The following is a 19,163-nucleotide window of genomic DNA, read 5'->3' as shown; positions in this document are numbered from 1 at the left end:
ATCTCTTGGTCGTGAGTTTGATCTCAGGGTAAGGGGCATGTTTTCCTTGACAATTTTCCAAGTCTGAAATCATTTGTCCTCGACCTCTGAGTCATGTGGGGAAGTTGGCAGTTACTTGTGGAGAACAAGTTTGTATTGGTACAGAATCGAGGAACGTTTGTTAGGTTATCTGCCTGCCAATACATATTAAACTGAAATACTGTTGAAAAACAGCGTTAAAAAAAAAAAAAGAAGCAACAAACAAATTTAGATGCAGTTAAAACCTGATAGATTGATTAAATTCTGGTCAGTTTATTATCCTTGTCACCCACTTTTGTCTTATCTGGAGAAGTTGAATTGAGTACTTGTGAAGATATCCAGGAATAATGCTAATTTGACAGTGTTTACTATAACTCTGATGAATTGCATAATAAAATATGAAAAATATCTGTTTGAAAGGATTATTTAGGACGACTTTAGGATTATGCTAGATGAAAACTATGAAATGAATCAAATGTAATATTTATATTTGCATTCTGGCTGAAAGACCAGTTCAAAACACCTTGAGAAAATAAAATTCTGCAAGAAATTTATGTTTTATAATGTTGACTTTTGATTTCAGAGGCAGGTATTAATAGAAGCTTATAACAGAACTGTTGAGGTGTTCAATAGCTGTAAGGATATTGACAGATCAAAGAAATGTCAAGTTTCAGGTAACATGTAGCTAATTTTTACGAGATTTGTAAACTGATCTTGAATATTTCTCTTGCAGTCCGGGGTCGGGTATCAGATTTATTAACCTAAGCTGTCAGCTTGTGGGACCGGTAGTTCTTAGTAAATGTGTCAGAATTATATTATTCTTGTATTTAGAGTTTAAATAAATTGATTATATGAGCCGTGCCATGAGAAAACCAACATAGTGGGTTTGCGACCAGCATGGATCCAGACCAGCCTGCGCATCCGCACAGTCTGGTCAGGATCCATGCTGTTCGCTAACAGTTTCTCCAATTCTAATAGGCTTTAAAAGTGAACAGCATGGATCCTGATCAGACTGCGCGGATGCGCAGGCTGGTCTGGATCCATGCTGGTCGCAAACCCACTATGTTGGTTTTCTCATGGCATGGCTCATATGTTAAAGGTAACTGGACTCGGTGTATGTATCTGTTGATTTGATCTATGTTTCAGTGAGTGAATGGAATGCAAGTTGTATAAAATATGATGTAAGCAGTCAGCCTATCTCCATACATCTTCCTGTCACCAGGTTATTGGCTGGTTAGTATACATGTATACTCTATCACACATTGTTATTCTAAAGGATATTTACATGTTAGTTGATTTGTTTATCTGTTAAAAGGTAAAAAACTAGTGATATTGAATGTGTTGCTTTCATAATAATTAGAGACGGTGATAGTTTTGTTTGTTCACAAATCACATGTCAGGCAGTTTTTCAATTTCTTAAGATAATTGTGCTTAGAGAAATAGCCTCTTCAAATGTTTTGTGTCTGCTCCATATTTTTTGAATTTATTTTGATGTTACTTGGCATTTAAACTGCACTCTTGTTTCTTTTATTCTGTTGATTCTTGCTTGTGATTAATAAGACTTTTTAAGGAGTTATTTTTGTGAGAAAAAAGATTTGAGACAATCCTTTGTTCCTTTCAGGTCTCCATTCCTTTCTTGGTCAACATGGGTTGTATTTTGAATCTCCTGACTGTTCTCTTGTTGTAAGTACTCGCCTTCATCTTGATGTAAACATTAAACATAATGACATTATTTCGATGTAAATGAGATGTGAAACCAAAATTTGTAGTCATGTTTGGCACCATATAACCGATACTGTGTTGGTGCGCCATAAAACCCAAATAAATAAATATATAGAAAGAATGAAATGTTGAACAGGTACAGTTGACAAATACCTGTATCATGATAAACAGTGGCTGACTCATGATAAACGGTGTCTGTCTAGTGATAAACAGTATCTTTCTAGTAATAAACAGTGTCTGTCTGGTGATAAACAGTGTCTGTCTAGTGATATACAGTGTCTGTGACTGTCTAGTAATATACAGCATCTGTCTAGTGTTATGTAGAGCATGTCAAACGATATACAATTTGTCTGTCTAGCTATATACGGCAAGTGACTGCAGATATAAGGCTTCTGTCTAGTGATATACGGCGTCTGTCTAGTGATACACAGTGTCTGTCTTGTGATATGCAATGTCTGTCTAGTGATCTGCAGTGTCTATCTTGTGATATACAGTGTCTGTCTAGTGATATACATTGTCTATCTAGTGATATGTAGTGTATGTCTAGCGATATACAGTGTGTCTGTCTAGCAATATATGGCGAGTGTCTATAGATATAAGGTGTCTGTCTAGTGATATACGGCCTCTGTCTGGTGATAAACAGTGTCTGTCCAGTGATAAGTAGTGTCTGTCTAGAGATACACAGTGTCTGTCGAGTGATAAAAAGTGCCTATGGAGCGATAAACAGTGTCTGTCTAGTGATATACAATGTCTGACCAGTGATATGTAGTGTCTGTCTAGTGATATACAGTGTCTGTGGAGTGATATAAAGTGCCTATCGAGTGATAAGCAGTGGCTGTCTAGTGATACACAATGTCTGTCGAGTGATATAAAGTGCCTATCGAGTGATAAGCAGTGGCTGTCTAGTGATATACAGCATCTATCTATTGATGTGCAATTTCTGTCTAGTGATATGTAGTGCCTGTCTAGTGATATACAGCATCTGTCTAGTGATATGCAGTGTCTTTCTAGTGATATCCAGTGTATGTTTAGTGATATACAGCATCTGTCTAGTGATGTACATTGTCTGTCTATTTATATACAGTGTGATAGATGGTGTATGTCTATATTTTGTCTGTTTTAGAAAGAGTGATTTAAAAGTTTGAAAGGAAAACATACATTGAAGATGTTTGTTGTAACCTAATATAAACATATCTTTCAAGGAGTGAATACAAGATGCTGTTTTTAGCTCACCTGTCACAAAGTGACAAGGTGAGCTTTTGTGATCGCGCTGCGTCCGTCGTCCATCCGTAAACTTTTGCTTGTGACCACTCTAGAGGTCACATTTTTAATGGGATCTTTATGAAAGTTAGTCAGAATGTTCACCTTGATGATATCTAGGTCAAGTTCGAAAGTGGGTCACGTACCGCCAAAAACTAGGTCAGTAGGTCTAAAAATAGAAAAACCTTTTGACCTCTCTAGAGGCCATATTTTTCAAAGATCTTCATGAAAGTTGGTCTGAATGTTCACCTTGATGATATCTAGGTCAAGTTCGAAACTGGGTCATGTGCCATCAAAAACTAGGTCATTAGGTCAAATAATAGAAAATCCTTGTGACCTCTCTGGAGGTCATATTTTTTATGGGATCTGCATGAAAATTGGTCAAAATGTTCATCTTGATGATATCTAGGTCAAGTTCGAAACTGGGTCACGTCCGATCCAAAACAAGGTCAGTAGGTCAAATAATAGAAAAACCTTGTGACCTCTGTAGAGGCCATATTTTTCATGGGATCTGCATGAAAATTGGTCAGAATGTTCATCTTGATGATATCTAGTTCAGGTTCGAAATCGGGTCAACTGCAGTCAAAAACTAGGTCAGTAGGTCAGATAATAGAAAATCCTTGTGACCTCTCTGGAGGTCATATTTTTCATGGGATCTGCATGAAAATTGGTCAGAATGTTCATCTTGATGATATTTAGGTCAAGTTCGAAACTGGGTAACGTCCGATCCAAAACTAGGTGAGTAGGTCAAATAATAGAAAAGCCTTGTGACCTCTGTAGAGGCCATATTTTTCATGGGATCTGCATGAAAATTGGTCAGAATGTTCATCTTGATGATATCTAGGTCAAGTTCGAAATTGGGTCAACTGCGATCCAAAACTTGGTCAGTAGGTCTAAAAATAGAAAATTCTTGTGACCTCCCTAGAGGCCATATTTTTCATGGGATCTTGATGAAAATTGGTCAGAATGTTTACCTTGATGATATCTAAGTCAAGTTGGAAACTGGGTCACGTGCAGTCCAAAACTAGTTCATTAGGTCAAATAATAGAAAAGCCTTGTGACCTCTCTGGAGGTCATATTTTTCATGGGATCTGTATGAAAGTTGGTCAGAATGTTCATCTTGATGATATGTAGGTCAAGTTGAAAACTGGGTCACGTGCGGTCAAAAACTAGGTCAGTAAGTCAAATAATAGAAAAACCTTGTGACCTCTGTAGAGGCCATATTTTTCATGGGATCTGCATGAAAATTGGTCAGAATGTTCATCTTGATAATATCTAGGTCAAGTTTGAAACTAGGTCACATGTCAAAAACAAGGTTAGTAGGTCAAATAATAGAAAAACCTTGTGACCACTCTAGAGGCCATAGTTTTCATGGGATCTGTATGAAAGTTGGTCTGAATGTTCATCTTAATGATATCTAGGTCAAGTTTGAAACAAGGTCAACTGCGGTCAAAAACTAGGTCACTAGGTCTCAACATAGAAAGACCTTTTGACCTCTGTAAAGGCCATATTTTTCAATGGATCTTCATGAAAATTGGTCAGAATTTTTATCTTGATGATATCTAGGTCAAGTTCAGAAGTAGGTCACATGAGCTCAAAAACTAGGTCACTATGTCAAATAATAGAAAAAACGACGTCATACTCAGTTCATGTGGGGGCAGGCTAGCGATTCAGGACCATCATGGTCCTCTTGTGTGGGCATGTTCTGGCTAGTTTGGAGGTTCTTCTGTTTTCAGTGTCAAATTACCAGATATATTTCTCTTTAATATTTCATTAATTCACTTGAAACATAATTGCCCTGTCTGCTGTTAGCATGGGATACAACAGATAGGATTAATCATATATTAGCGTAAAGAAAAGATAGTATTAATTATTCATTTTTGCTGAGATATTAATTCATGGTGCTGGTTTCTATCATTCAGGTCAGATATTTGGTATACTTGCATGACTTTGTTGGAGCTTAACAAAGTGTTTTATATTACAGAGACCTGACCCTGCAGAGTTGATAGAACTACCTCTGAGAGTTGAGGTGATGGTAGCACAGTCTAATGCCAATATGTGGAGAAGAAACGGCTACGCTCTAATAAACCAGGTAATCTTATAGCACACTATGTTGTATTCGAATGTGTTAGTTCAGAATCAGAAAGTGTTCTCTGCATGTAACCATGTGGTCTGTCATTTCAGTTTAACTTTAACAGAAGTGATTTAAAAAAAAAATGTGACAGACACTTTTGCCATACAGGTAACTTCATGGAATTTACATGAACTTGTCTACCTTTTCAAGTATTATAGTAGCCCAGTGACTTATAATTTTGAATTGATAATTTCAGATATTTTTCTACCATAATGTGAAGTGTAGAACAGAAATGTATGACAGAGATATTCTCATGCTACAGGTAAGGTTTAATCTTCTTACAGAGGGGTTTATGTAAAAATAGAAGTTTTCAACAGTAACTGTTCTTCTTTTAAAACTTATCTGTATAAATAATGAAATCATTTAATTTCATGGACAGAATTCCTGGCTTTGGCCTGAAAGGCTGTTTCATGGAGATACAAATTCATATATTTCAAATTTGAAAAAAAAAAATGTGTGAAATTTTATTTGTTTCTTTAGCTATAATCTTGCGGGTCACAACCATGAGTCCTCAAAAATATGTCCCTCAAGGATATTTCATTAATGACTCAGAAAACTGTAAAATATAACAATTCACCTGCATTATGTATCTGTTCTAGATTGGAGCTTCTATGGCAGATGGAAATGAGTTTTTGATACATTTGCTCTACAAGTTTGGTCTGACTGCCTGGGCAAAGTAAGTTATCATTGTAGTATAGTTCTGCTGTGTGAATAAGGTCACTGACTACAGTAGTCTGCTCTTGGTTCAAGTCTCTCTGGATCATGAGAGCAAGAAATCTATCTGGCTTACGAAATGTTGAGACTTCTACCCATATGTGTGACTGTGTCTGATAGAGTAAACAAGCTGGGCACCTACAATTATCCAGCTGCAAAGCTAGACAGCCCCTCTGACTCCATAATTATGTTATATATTTGGGCCGATTTTTAATATTTATGCATTAAAATTTAAACACATTTTGAGGAAGATCTGTTTCTAATGTGAGAACTTGTTGGTCAACCCTCTTGTCTAATTCTGGTGATGAAAGGCAATGAAATCTGTTTAATCTTTAGCCTGCTGGTGGCAAGTGATTTGCGACCAGTGAAGACCAAGACCACATCCATGCAGTCTGACCATAGTCTGCACTGTTCACCATTCAGTCAGTGTCTTTTAGGTAAGCACCCCTATTAACAGTTAATGGTACTGTCCAGATTGAGAGATGGACAAGTTCATTATAGAAATTTAGCAGGGTAAGGGTTAAACTAAACAATATATCTGTTTGTTACAGAGAGCAGTATGATATACCGAGTGGACAAGATGATTCTCTAAGACAGACTGTTTTACTGGCAGAGGAATTCCTTAATCTCGTTGTGATAGTTCTAAGTATGTGTTTAAATGCTTCTATATAAGATAATAAAAATCTTTGCATCTGTAAGAATGTTTAGTGATTGGCTGATGTAATGGTTGAATGGTCTAGTTTGTACAACATTTCGGTCACATCTGCATACCTTCTCAAGAGTCAGCAATACTGGTGTTCAGCTGACCTGGGCATGAAGAGCTTATGGTGTTTTTAGGGTTGTTGAATCTATGTTGTCAGTCTGTCTGTTGTTCACAATTCCTTTGAAGAACATCTCTGGAAAAATTGACCTTGCTCACAGTAATATGCGAGACCATCTACCAGATTCATTCAAGTGGAGATGTTTTGATAAAAAAAGAAAGCATGACTGCCAGGGGGGCAGGGCAATTTTTTTTCATGTTTTGTAGGTGTTTAAAGACTAGTTTTGTGCAAAATAACTGCCTGTCAGTAATGTTAATAACTTCAGAAATGTTTCTAAATTGATTATTTATATGACAGTAAAGACATTTTTTATACGCTTGTTTGAAAAACGGGACGTATTATGGGAACGCCCCTGGCGGGCGGGCGGGCGGGCGGCGTCCACAGACCTTGTCCGGAGCATATCTTCTACATGCATGAAGGGATTTTGATGAAACTTGGCACAGTTGTTCACCATCATGAGACGGAGTGTCATGCGCAAGAACCAGGTCCCTAGGTCTAAGGTCAAGGTCACACTTAGAGGTCAAAGGTCAAATTCAAGAATGACTTTGTCCGGACCATATCTTCTTCATGCATAGAGGGATTTTGATGAAAGTTGGCACAATTGTTCATCATCATGAGAAGGAGTGTCATGCGCAAGAACCAGATCCCTAGGTCTAAGGTCAAGGTCACACTTAGAGGTCAAAGGATACAAGAATGAAAACTTTGTCCGGAGCATTTCTTCTTCATGCATAGAGGGATTTTGATATAACTTGGCACAAATGTTCACCACCATGAGGCGGAGTGTCATGCGCAAGAACCAGGTCCCTAGGTCTAAGGTCAAGGTCACACTTAGAGGTCAAAGGTCAAATTCAAGAATGACTTTGTCCGGACCATATCTTCTTCATGCATAGAGGGATTTTGATGAAAGTTGGCACAATTGTTCATCATCATGAGAAGGAGTGTCATGCGCAAGAACCAGATCCCTAGGTCTAAGGTCAAGGTCACACTTAGAGGTCAAAGGATACATGAATGAAAACTTTGTCCGGAGCATTTCTTCTTCATGCATAGAGGGATTTTGATATAACTTGGCACAAATGTTCACCACCACGAGACGTAGTGTCATGCGCAAGAACCAGGTCCCTAGGTCTAAGGTCAAGGTCACACTTAGAGGCCAAAGGTCAGATACAAGAATGACTTTGTCCGAAGCATTTCTTCTTCATGCATGGAGGGATTTTGATGTAACTTGACACAATTATACACCATCATGAGACGAAGTGTCATGCGCAGTTCCCTTCTTTCGAATTACTTCCCTTTGTTGTTACTATAAATAGCTTATATTGTAACTTTTTCATTACTAGTCATAGGGAAAAATCGAGACCACTTTTCTGTAGTACAACATGCATGCTACATCCAATTTTGAGGTGTATTTTGACCAGTCTCTACCTGGTAAAGATTTTTGTGAGGACTTACAATTTTTTTTTTTGATTTTTTTTTTTTTTTTTTTTTTTTTTTTTTTTTTTTTAAGATTAACTTCCCTTAGTTGTTACTATAAATAACTTATATTGTAACTTTTTTATAATTGACCGTAGGGAAAAACCAAGACCACTTTTCTGTGGTACAACATAGATGTTACTTTCCAATTTTAGGTGTATTTTAAGGTATCTCTACCTGGTAAGGAGTTTTTTTGTGGACTTAGAAAAACAAAACACTTAGTTATTACTAAACAACCACAAAATTAAAATTCCATTTGCAAATACAGGTGCTAGAGTAAAGAAATTTGCTGTGACGGGCGTATATTGTGACATTCTTGCACTCTTGTTCTGACCATGTATTTATTAGTCCCCTACTGGTTGAAAACCAGTTTCGGGGACTATAGGAATGCACTTTTCCGTCATTCCGTCCGTCCGTCCGTCCGTCCGTCCGTCTGTCCGTCCGCAATTTCGTGTCCGGTCCATAACTCTGCCATCCATGAAGGGATTTTAATATTACTTGGCACAAATGTTCCCCATGATGAGACGACGTGTCATGCGCAAAACCCGGACCTCTAGCTCAAAGGTCAAGGTCACAATTGGAGGTCAAAGGTCAACAGGGCTTTTTTCCTGTCCGGTCCACAACTCTCCCATCCTTGAAGGGATTTTAGTAATACTTGGCACAAATGTTCCCCATGATGAGATGATGTGTCATGCGCAAATCCCGGACCCCTAGCTCAAAGGTCAAGGTCACAATTGGAGGTCAAAGGTCAACAGGGCTTTTTTCCTGTCCGGTCCATAACTCTCCCATCCATGAAGAGATTTTAATATTACTTGGCACAAATGTTCCCCATGAGGAGACGACGTGTCATGCGCAAAACCTGGACCCCTAGCTTAAAGGTCAAGGTCACAATTGGAGGTCAAAGGTCAACAAGGCTTTTTTCCTGTCCGGTCCATAACTTTCCCATCTATGAAGGGATTTTAATATTACTTGGCACAAATGTACCTCATAATAAGACGATGTGTCATGCACAACTTTCAGACCCCTAGCTCAAAGGTCAAGGTCACACTTAGCAGTCAAATGTTAACATAGCATGAAAAGGGTCTGTTTCCTGTCCGGTCCATAACTCTGACATTCATTAAGGAATTTTAATATCACTTAGCACAAGTGTTCCCCATGATGAGACGACGTGTCATGCACAAATCCCAGACCCCTAGCTCAAAGGTCAAGGTCACAATTGGGGGTCAAAGGTCAACAGAGTTTTTTTTCCTGTCCCGTCCATAACTCTGCCATCCATGAAGGGATTTTAATATTACTTGGCACAAATGTTCCCCATGATGAGACAACATGTCATGCGCAAAGCCCAGACCCTTAGCTCAAAGGTCAAGGTCACAATTGGAGGTCAAAGGTCAATAAGGTTTTTGCCCTGTCCGATCCAGAACTCTGTCATCCATCAAGGGATTACAATATTACTTGGCATAAATGTTTCCCATGATGAGACGACATGTCATGCGCAACACCCAATACCCTAGCTTAAATGTCAAGGTCACACTTTGAGATCAAAGGTCAAGAGGATTTTTTCCTGTCCGGTCTATAACTTTGTCATGCAAAGCAGGATTTAGATATCAGTTGGCACAAATATTGCCCTGGATGAGACAACATGTCATGCGCAAGAACCAGGTCCCTAGGTCTAAGGTCAAGGTCATATTTAGAGGTCAAAGGTCAAATTCAAGAATGACTTTGTACGGGACATTTCTTCTTCATGCATGGAGGGATTTTGATGTAACTTGGACCAAATGTTCACCACCATGAGGCACCCTTGTTTTTAGAATTACGTCCCTTTGTTTTACTATAAATAGATTTTATTGTAACTTTTTTATTACTGGCGGTAGAGAAAAATCGAGACCACTTTTCTGTGGTACAGCATGCATGTTACATCCAATTTTTAGGTGTATTTTGACCTATCTCTACCTGGTAAAGAGTTTCTTGTGGACTTGTATTATATAGATTTTTTTTTTTTTTTTTTTTTTTTTTTTTTAAAGATTAATTTCCCTTTGTTGTTACTATAAATAATTTACATGATAACATTTTTATAATCAGCCAAAAAAATTCAATATGAAAACAACTGTAGGTTTTTATATATATAAATTTTAATCCAAGTGTTTTGTTATAACATATTGTATATATAGTACAATATTGTTTATACATCATTGACAGATATCAGTTCATTATGTTATACTGCAGTAGAGAAAATTAGGTGCCTTCCAGTAGGGGACTTTGTATTGCATGGCAATACTTCATTCACTTGTTTGTTACAGGTGAGCGGTATATGATCGGAGTTGGGGATGTTACTCGTGCAGATATTGTTAGAAGGGAGGTAATTCATCAGCTATGTATATCTCCTCTAGCTCACAGTGAGCTAGCAAAGGCTCTGCCTGAAGATGTAAGTTGTCCTGATGTTGACTTTTTTTCAGTCTCTGTTTATAATAGAAATATCTTTCTCATACTCTTCTGTACAGTGAATATGATATTTTTTTTTATTGTAAAACAGTTTATTCTACTAATGCAGAAAATGACATGCAGATATTATAAAGTTGTTAAAAACAGTTACAGTCAGATGTTGTTTGTTGAACTCCAACCACTTAGCTGTCCAGGTAAACTGGTAAAGTGATGTTGAATCAAGTATTTTATTGTACCCCCGACAACAAAGTTGTAAGGGGGTGTATACTGGTTTCAGGTTTGTCTGTCTGTCTGTCTGTCCGTAGACGCAATCTTGTGCACACCATCTCTCCTTATCCCCTTGACAGAATTTAATGAAACTTCACACAAGTGATCAGTACCAACAGTAGTTGTGCATGGGGCATGTTAGGTTCTTTTAGAAAAAAAAATTGCAGAGTTATGGGACTTTGTTTTTTTGTTACTATACTATATACATAGACACAATCTTGTGCGCACCATCTCTCCTCATCCCCTTCACACAATTTAATGAAACTTCACACAAGTGATCAGTAACAACAGTAGTTGTGCATTGGGCATGTTAGGTTCTTTCAGCAACAAAAATTGCACAGTTATGGGGCTTTGTTTCTTGTTAACATACTATGTACATACAGTCTGCATATGCAATCTTGTGCGTGCCTAATCTACCAAACCCTTGCACACAATTTAATGAAATTTCACACAAGTGATCAGTACCAACCCTAGTTGTGCATGGTGCATGTTATATTTTTTTAGATAAATATTCTGCATAGTTATGGGACTATGTTTTTTGTTACTATACTGTATACATACAGTCTATATACATACAGTCCACATAATTATGCAGTCTTGTGTGCGTCAAGTTGCAATGTACTGTGTCAGTGCATGCGGGGGGTACATTCATCACCTTTAGTGATTGCTCTAGTTTATGTTTGTTGGCTTTCTTTGTGAAAATGTTAGTTTAGAACTGTACTCTGTCTGGCATACTGATTAAATATCTGTTGTACCAGTATCGAGGCTTTCTTGCCAAAAGTTAGTGTTATTTTCTATATCTGTTAAAATGAAGATTTGGAAGGGGTTGTAGGAGTGATCATCCAGTTGGTTTGTTGATAAATTTCTGGTTGATAGATTGCAAAATCTTCGTGGTGTGAGAAATATGGATGTGTGTGATATATTAATTCAGTGTTTGTCCTAGATTGGCAAGAAATATAGTTATTAGTTCCCTACTGGCTGTAGTTGTGAATATTGTAGTGATTATCTTTAGCTGTGTATTAATGTTAGTTTTACCTTTCAGACCAATCATGAAACTGGGCTAGAAGATGTTGTGAAAGATGTTGCCAACTTCAAGTTAGTAATTTGAACACATACATTTTACATTTAATAAATAAGTGAAATTATTTCATAGTTTGAAGCAGTAGAAACAGATCATCTAAAGGCATATAGCTTTGAAACTTATTTTTTTCTTTTTCTAGGTCAATAACCAACCTCACAGGATCAAGTCCCATAACTCTGACATGTATTTTGGGCAAATCATGCCCCCTTTCGGATTTAGAAAATCTTGGTTAAAGTTTTGCAAGCAAGTTACTATCTCCAAAACTAATGCAGATATTGCAGATTTTGAATTAAAACTTCATGTGTCTTTGGAGTTATGAAACTATGTGATAGCGTCAAGTCTTGACTTGCATTTTGGCCAAATTATGCCCCCTTTTGGACTCAGACAATTCTGGTTAAAGTTTTCATGCAAGTTATTACCTCCAAAACTGATGCAGATACTGGATTAAGCTCTGTAGATAAAATTTTAACATTTAGGGTAATATTCCTGCTTCTGGGACAACAATTTGAACAGTCACGGATTGGCTGTCTTATGGAGAGCTCCTGTTCATATTGATATTGAATTGTGTCAGGTATACAGTAACAGTTTGTATAATTGTTAATACAGGAAAGTCACAGTAGGAAAGGGATCTCAAGGTGGAAAAGGAAAGTACGAGTTGAAACCAGAGTTCCTGTCCAGCTATAATCCTTACTTCTACCATTATACCAAAACAGACAAATCAAAGGTATTTATGTGTTGTTGTTGTGCTTTATAGTATTTCAATTTAGGGGCATCTAGATTTGTGTTCAAGTTTCTGTAGATTTGTTTTCTAATAAAAGATTGAAGTGTCAAGATTATCTGATGTTTTTCTTTTACAGCAGGCCAATACTCATCTTAGGAGAGGGCAGTTGAAAATGTATATGTATTTTGGTCCTTGTTTTACAGTCTGAGGAAGCACAGGTAAAGAGAAAGAAAGAGAACAATGAGAGCCAGGCTTTACCCCCTCCAGTGCCTCCAAAATTTCAACCTCAGTTTGCCCCCATAGTGAACCTCCTACAGTGTGATGTCATGATCTACCTCATGGAATTGATTCTGTCCCGTGCAGCGGCTTCAAGGTCAAGGTCACTGTCAGAAACACAGCTTGAGAGGGTGAGTAACTGGTAGATGCAACATTTACAGATTATGCTTTTTAGACTGACTAAACTAAGTAAATGGAAAGCTTTCCTACTCACCAAAGTGTTTGTGTCTGTGTCTACACATTTGTTGAAAGTTTGATGCAGTTTCACTTTATCTCTCTTAATATGAGATGGATTTGCTTCAAACTTATGATAGAAATTTCTTATTAAGGTATTATATCACTAATAGAGAACCTCCTTTTTGAAGAGTATTCAATTCCTACCATAAACCTACTTTTACTGCAATTCTTAGGAGGGCGTAGGTTCAAGCCCTACTGGGACCATATTTTTTCCCCCTTATTTTCCTTTTTTAGCTCATCTGATTTTTTGAAAAAAAATGATGAGTTATTGTCATCACTTGAGCGGGCGTCGGCGTCGGCGTCTGCGTCGGCGTTGCCTGGTTAAGTTTTATGTTTAGGTCAGCTTTTCTCCTAAACTATCAAAGCTATTGCTTTGAAACTTGGAATACTTGTTCACCATCATAAGCTGACCCTGTATAGCAAGAAACATAACCCCATCTTGCTTTTTGCAAGATTTATGGCCCCTTTTGTACTTAGAAAATATCAGATTTCTTGGTTAAGTTTTATGTTTAGGTCAACTTTTCTCCTAAACTATCAAAGCTTTTGCTTTGAAACTTGGAATACTTGTTCACCATCATAAGCAGACCCTGTACATCAAGAAACATAACTCCATCTTGCTTTTTGCAAGAATTATTGCCCCTTTTGGACTTAGAAAATCAGTTTTCTTGGTTAAGTTTTATGTTTAGGTCAGCTTTTATCCTAAACTATCAAAGCTATTCCTTTAAAACTTGCAACACTTGTTCACCATCATTAGCTGACCCTGTACAGCAAGAAACATAACTCCATCCTGCTTTTTGCAAGATTTATGGCCCCTTTCGGACTTAGAAAATATCAGATTTCTTGGTTAAGTTTTATGTTTAGGTCAACTTTTTCTCTTAAACTATCAAAGCTATTGCTTTAAAACTTGCAACTCTTGTTCACCATCATAAGCAGACCCTGTACATCAAGAAACATAACTCCATCTTGCTTTTTGCAAGAATTATTGCCCCTTTTGGACTTAGAAAATCAGTTTTCTTGGTTAAGTTTTATGTTCTATATCCTGCTTTTTGCAAGAGTGATGGCCCTTTTTAGACTTAGAAAATCATGGGTAGGACAATATTTCTATTATACAAAAAAAATCAGATGAGCGTCAGCACCCGCAAGGCGGTGCTCTTGTTTTTTTTCTAGTAAGCTTTTACTTCTTTCAAGTCTTATTATTGATTTCTTGTACAAAAATGGAAAAAGATGAATCTTATAAGCGATTTCTTGGTGTTCAAAGTGAATTTACTATTTAATCAGAAGGGGAAGAGTTACACATCTTTAAAAATATTGAGTTACACACGGTGAAAGTTCTCTATTTTGCTTTCACTCTTAGATTATATATTGTGGAAGAAATTTAGGTAGGTTTTACGTCTGCCCTAAGGTTATTTTTAAATGGAGTAAGTAAAATTCAAAACAGAGTCACAGCATTCGACCTTATTTTTTCAATCTTGAAGTATGAATTCTGTCTCATTAAATCTGTTTACTTGAGGCACCATAGAAAAAATGATATTGACATTTTTATTTTGTGTTTTATAGTTGTTTATCAATAGTTTGATGTGTCTTTTATTAAAATTAATGGTAAAATGAGTTCTCTGCAAACGTTTTGGATAGTGGCTATCACTTTGAAATTTGTCTCTACTTGAGCTTGAGGAGATACCATAAGTTATACAAAATTTATAAAAAACAGCACGGTGAAAGTTGTTTAAAAATTGCAAAATAGTGCAAAACACGGTTACCTTTCAGAATATACCAAGCAAAGGCCATTTTGTAAACATTACTGTTAGTGATCTAATACCTTAACACCCACATCTTTATATACAATGGCCATATCTCTCACACCAATATTTCATGAGTTATCCTTCTTTTTACTTAGAATTTCAAGTTAAAGTTTTGGTGCATTTTCACTGTGTCTGTGTTTTACTAATATAATCTCTTAGAAAGTTCAGAAGATTTTTCTATGTTTTAACCTAGTGGCACAGTTTTTTACTTCAGATAACCTAGTTGTAAACATGATTTAAATGTCATATAGACAAATATTCTGAAAGTTTCAAGAAGATCTAATAGAAATTGCAGTTTTAACAGTGTGAACATGGATTTTCTATCACTTGGCCTTGTGTAGTAGCTGTAAATTTTTCATATTTAGTCTACAGTTCAAAAAGACAAAGTTTCATATCCGAAAGGTACAAAATATGACCTCTATAGAGTGTTAACAAAGATCTATATTTTGACGTAGTGACCAAGATTTTGAATAAATATGATCTAGTTTTGATCTTGACTGATGGTACATAACCATTTTAATCATCTTGATTGAGGGGACCAAAATTTTCTTAAGAAAAATCTTTTTTCTTTTAATTTCTGCGTCAAAGCTAGGATTTCTTAATCTGAAACTAGATGAGTGTTCATAGGACACAGGTACCCCCACTTCCTGTCACTGTACATTGTTTCATGACTCTAAGTGACATGTTTTTGAAGATATATGCAACACAACTTTAAGCACTGTTTAGATTTGACAACAAAGATATAGTGAAAATACATCATCATCAACCTAACATTTTAAGTAAAAAGGGGGCATAATTCATGACCTATTTGTTCCAGATTTATGGCTTTCGTGCAGTATGATGTGGGTGACTATGTGGAACGACTGTTTCAAATTTATGTGGTAAAAACAGAGACAAAGGGAAAGTGCATCAGAACATTAACGGGAAATTTTAAGTAAAAAGTGGGACAATTCATTATATTTGTGCCAGTATTATAGCCCTTGTGTCATACAATGCGGGTGATGATGTCAAATAGGTATTCCTTCTCAAAAAAAGATACAATGAAAGTATAACAAAATTAACCTAACATTCTTAGCAAAAAGGGGACAGTTGTTAATGGTGATTTCTTTATATACTTACAAGTTTTTCTCTTGCTCTATATTTCAGATTCTGCACTTGATTGGGTTAGCCCTACATGAACAGAGACGTGCAATCACTGATGGAAATAATAGTTTCGACTTCCTTTCCAAGGCCTGTGGCCAACTTAAGGATGGTGGACATGCCAGAAAAGGTTAAACATTGATATTATCATATTATTATCAAATGGCATTATACAATTACTTATTTTTGAAGAATTAATTTATGCAATATGTCATAGTTGAGTCTTTGTTATCAAAGTTTTATATAATTACCCTGCCTCCATTTCCTATCATAATCAGTAGAAGCTTTTTCAGGTAAAAAAATGTTTGCATAAAAGAGTTCAAGATTTTTTGTCTTGCACATGCATGTTAAATTAAATTATTTTATACCTAATAGATACACTTTTACATTATACAGATACAAATTGAATTGCAGCAGTTTGTTATAGTGTGCCAGATAAAATAAACAGCTTTCGTGTTCCTTCTGGTCTTAATGGCACACATAGTTTTACAATGGCCCTTGGTAGCCATTATTGCACTAATTGTGCCATTACAGTCAGAAGCCAAATCACAACCATATATTAACTTATTAGTAATAAATGTTTCAGATGGCAAGTGTATACAGTCACTTCTAGATGGTATAGTGAACAGTCATAACTTCACACATGACAGCATTAGAGATTTAGTCACCTGGACAATCAAGGTATGATATCAGACATGTTGCTCCAAACTTTTGAATAGCTCGTCTGATCACTGTAATACAGTTGAAGTAGCTTAACAAAACAAAGTAAGAATTGTCTATATTGTTGTCACAATGATTGTAATGGCATATTTCAGGCCTCACTGAAGGTCTAACAAAGGTATAATAGTTCCATACTTTCATTTGTACAACTTGTCATAGGTTATTGACTCCAACAAGTTAATTTCCACATCTAAAATGCAAGGTACATGAATGTTCCTTCACCAAACTGAAAACCCCTATCTTTCACTGTGACTTGATACATTTGAGTCAGCAAAATAGATATAAAACTGTTCTAATATGCAAGACTGATACTATAGTCAAAGTTTCATACTTTATGCAAATGGTTTAGCTGAAAAAGAATATTTGGAGTAAAATACTTACTCTTAACATTTCAGACGTTATCCGAGGTAAGACAAATGAAGAATGAACCAGTTTCCATGGAAACAGTAGAGAATGTGTCTTCACCGAGGGATGAGAAAGCTAAAGCTGCTAGAGAGAAAAAGAGAGTTGCAGCTGAAAAAAGACGGCAAAAAATCATGGCTCAGATGTCACAAATGCAGAAAAACTTTATAAAAGACAATGCTGAGCTGTTTGAAAACACAAGCACAGAACTGTTCCCCAGGATTGACTCAGATATGGATCTCAGGTATGATTTGGATTTTCTTTGATATAGAACAGATTTAGTATAAATATTTGTAGTGCTGTTTCGTTAGGTATACAGTGAAACAGTGTATTGTGAAAATCATTGTGCAAGTAGTCCAACTTGAGACATTTGATAAGTGGTTGAAAGAGATCATTGTCTTTGATGGACAGATATGATCATTATTTCCTGTGACACAGTTTATATCACAGAATTAAGATCAGTCACCTTATCATGAATTGTACCATGAGTAGTATTGTTAATATCTTATTAGCAAGCCTTTACATACAAAAAAATTTGATAGTGTATTAGTTATATTTCTGTGTAACATTTAGATTCTTATGATACAAATTTTGCATGTGTATTTTCCAGTGAGGCAGATACTAGTTCATTCCCAATAGCTGTAGGTCCGCACAGGACTCCCCCTGGACAGACAGCGTCACTGTGTGGCATGTGTATACTGTGCCAGGAAGAACAGGAACTTACACTCTCTAATAGAGCAATGGTTCTTACTGCATTCATTCAAAAGTAAGATAAGTTGATTAATTTGTCTTCTGTTCTCTACTACAGATTTATTTGCTGATTTTGTCAATTACTTGCAGAGAAACAGGTACATAACCAATGTTTTGTTCAAAAATGGTGTAGTACCCCTGTCACCCTAGTGACAAGTCTTGCCAATTCTGCCCTAGAGCTGAAGGTAATTAACATAGCTGGAAAAGCACAATTGAACTGAATTATGTATTTTCACTAGAATTTGTCCACTCTACTTGTATGGATCTCTTTCAGCTTTGCCTAAGTGGCACCTTTGCATTGCAAAATGTTGTTAGAGAAATATTTTTTTAAGTTTCTTTTTGTATTTTTAAATTTTGTTGAACCTGCAGCACTATCTTCTTGTATGACTTAGCTGACATTCCTTTAACTGTTGGTAAAATGTACTTTACTGTTTGCAGGTCTACAGTTCTTGCACTGACTCGTGGCAATGCTCTTCTACATGGTGAAGAACATGATCCATTATTGATGAGATCAGATTTAAGGACTGGGTCACATACAAGTTCTTGTGGTCACATGATGCATGCAGATTGCTGGCAAACGTAAGTTCTGTATTTCAGTGTTACAAACCAGCTGTACAGTCTGTATATCATTAAAGGCCAAAATTCTTTGCTTTAAAGTGTTTTTAATTTAAAAAATCTCAAAGAATTCACCAATGCTTTTACTAAAACACTTGGCGATAACATTATGTAATAAAAGCTATTGCTTAGTCCACTTATGATTCATTTAATCATGTTGAAGAGGGTCAAAGTTTATGTTGATATTTGTGACTCTTTTTAAAAGCATGATTAAAGTGATTCAGTTACTTCTGTTTAAAGATATTTGTTATATGTGGAAAAGAAATCTACAGCCTAAGCCAGCAGTAACATGATTTTGTCTTCTTTCAGGTTTTTTGATGCAATATTGGCGCGTGAGAGAAGACGTCCACTGAGATTTCGGCATAATTTTAGCTATGATATAGAGAAGATGGAGTTTCTATGTCCACTGTGTGAATGTATAAGCAATTCTGTGATACCTGTTCTTCCTGCAATATTCCCTTCAACTCAACCAAGGTGAGCATGCAGCAGTGGTAATAGAAGTAATTTACCTTTAAACTTGGTATAAACATCATATTATTGACTGCATTATTCATAATTTTAAATTTAAAATTACTTT

At 36.3% G+C, this 19,163-nt stretch overlaps 1 protein-coding gene across 7 annotated transcripts in view; it reads left to right on the top strand.

Moving 5' to 3' along the window:
- LOC128555614 (E3 ubiquitin-protein ligase UBR2-like) overlaps positions 1 to 19,163 on the top strand; it is a 98,314-nt gene that overhangs the window by 49,566 nt on the left and 29,585 nt on the right. For all 7 annotated transcript variants that reach the window (XR_008370211.1, XR_008370209.1, XM_053538441.1 and 4 more), the window contains 17 exons: positions 602 to 692; positions 1,165 to 1,251; positions 1,640 to 1,701; positions 4,985 to 5,092; positions 5,331 to 5,396; positions 5,734 to 5,810; positions 6,400 to 6,494; positions 10,437 to 10,561; positions 11,888 to 11,940; positions 12,533 to 12,650; positions 12,851 to 13,054; positions 16,106 to 16,229; positions 16,686 to 16,780; positions 17,215 to 17,465; positions 17,832 to 17,987; positions 18,410 to 18,550; positions 18,896 to 19,060. Coding sequence is in view for 5 of the 7 variants with exons in the window: in XM_053538441.1 (XP_053394416.1) it covers positions 602 to 692; positions 1,165 to 1,251; positions 1,640 to 1,701; positions 4,985 to 5,092; positions 5,331 to 5,396; positions 5,734 to 5,810; positions 6,400 to 6,494; positions 10,437 to 10,561; positions 11,888 to 11,940; positions 12,533 to 12,650; positions 12,851 to 13,054; positions 16,106 to 16,229; positions 16,686 to 16,780; positions 17,215 to 17,465; positions 17,832 to 17,987; positions 18,410 to 18,550; positions 18,896 to 19,060 (2,018 nt within the window). In the remaining 2 variants the exon portion in view is untranslated. The remainder of the gene's footprint in view (positions 1 to 601; positions 693 to 1,164; positions 1,252 to 1,639; positions 1,702 to 4,984; positions 5,093 to 5,330; positions 5,397 to 5,733; positions 5,811 to 6,399; positions 6,495 to 10,436; positions 10,562 to 11,887; positions 11,941 to 12,532; positions 12,651 to 12,850; positions 13,055 to 16,105; positions 16,230 to 16,685; positions 16,781 to 17,214; positions 17,466 to 17,831; positions 17,988 to 18,409; positions 18,551 to 18,895; positions 19,061 to 19,163) is intronic.

Source organism: Mercenaria mercenaria, chromosome 1 (genome assembly GCF_021730395.1).
Source record: "Mercenaria mercenaria strain notata chromosome 1, MADL_Memer_1, whole genome shotgun sequence".
In the NCBI taxonomy this organism is placed as follows: domain Eukaryota; kingdom Metazoa; phylum Mollusca; class Bivalvia; order Venerida; family Veneridae; genus Mercenaria; species Mercenaria mercenaria.
Note: the sequence above shows the minus strand (reverse complement) of the source record. Positions and strands in the feature narration are given on the sequence as shown.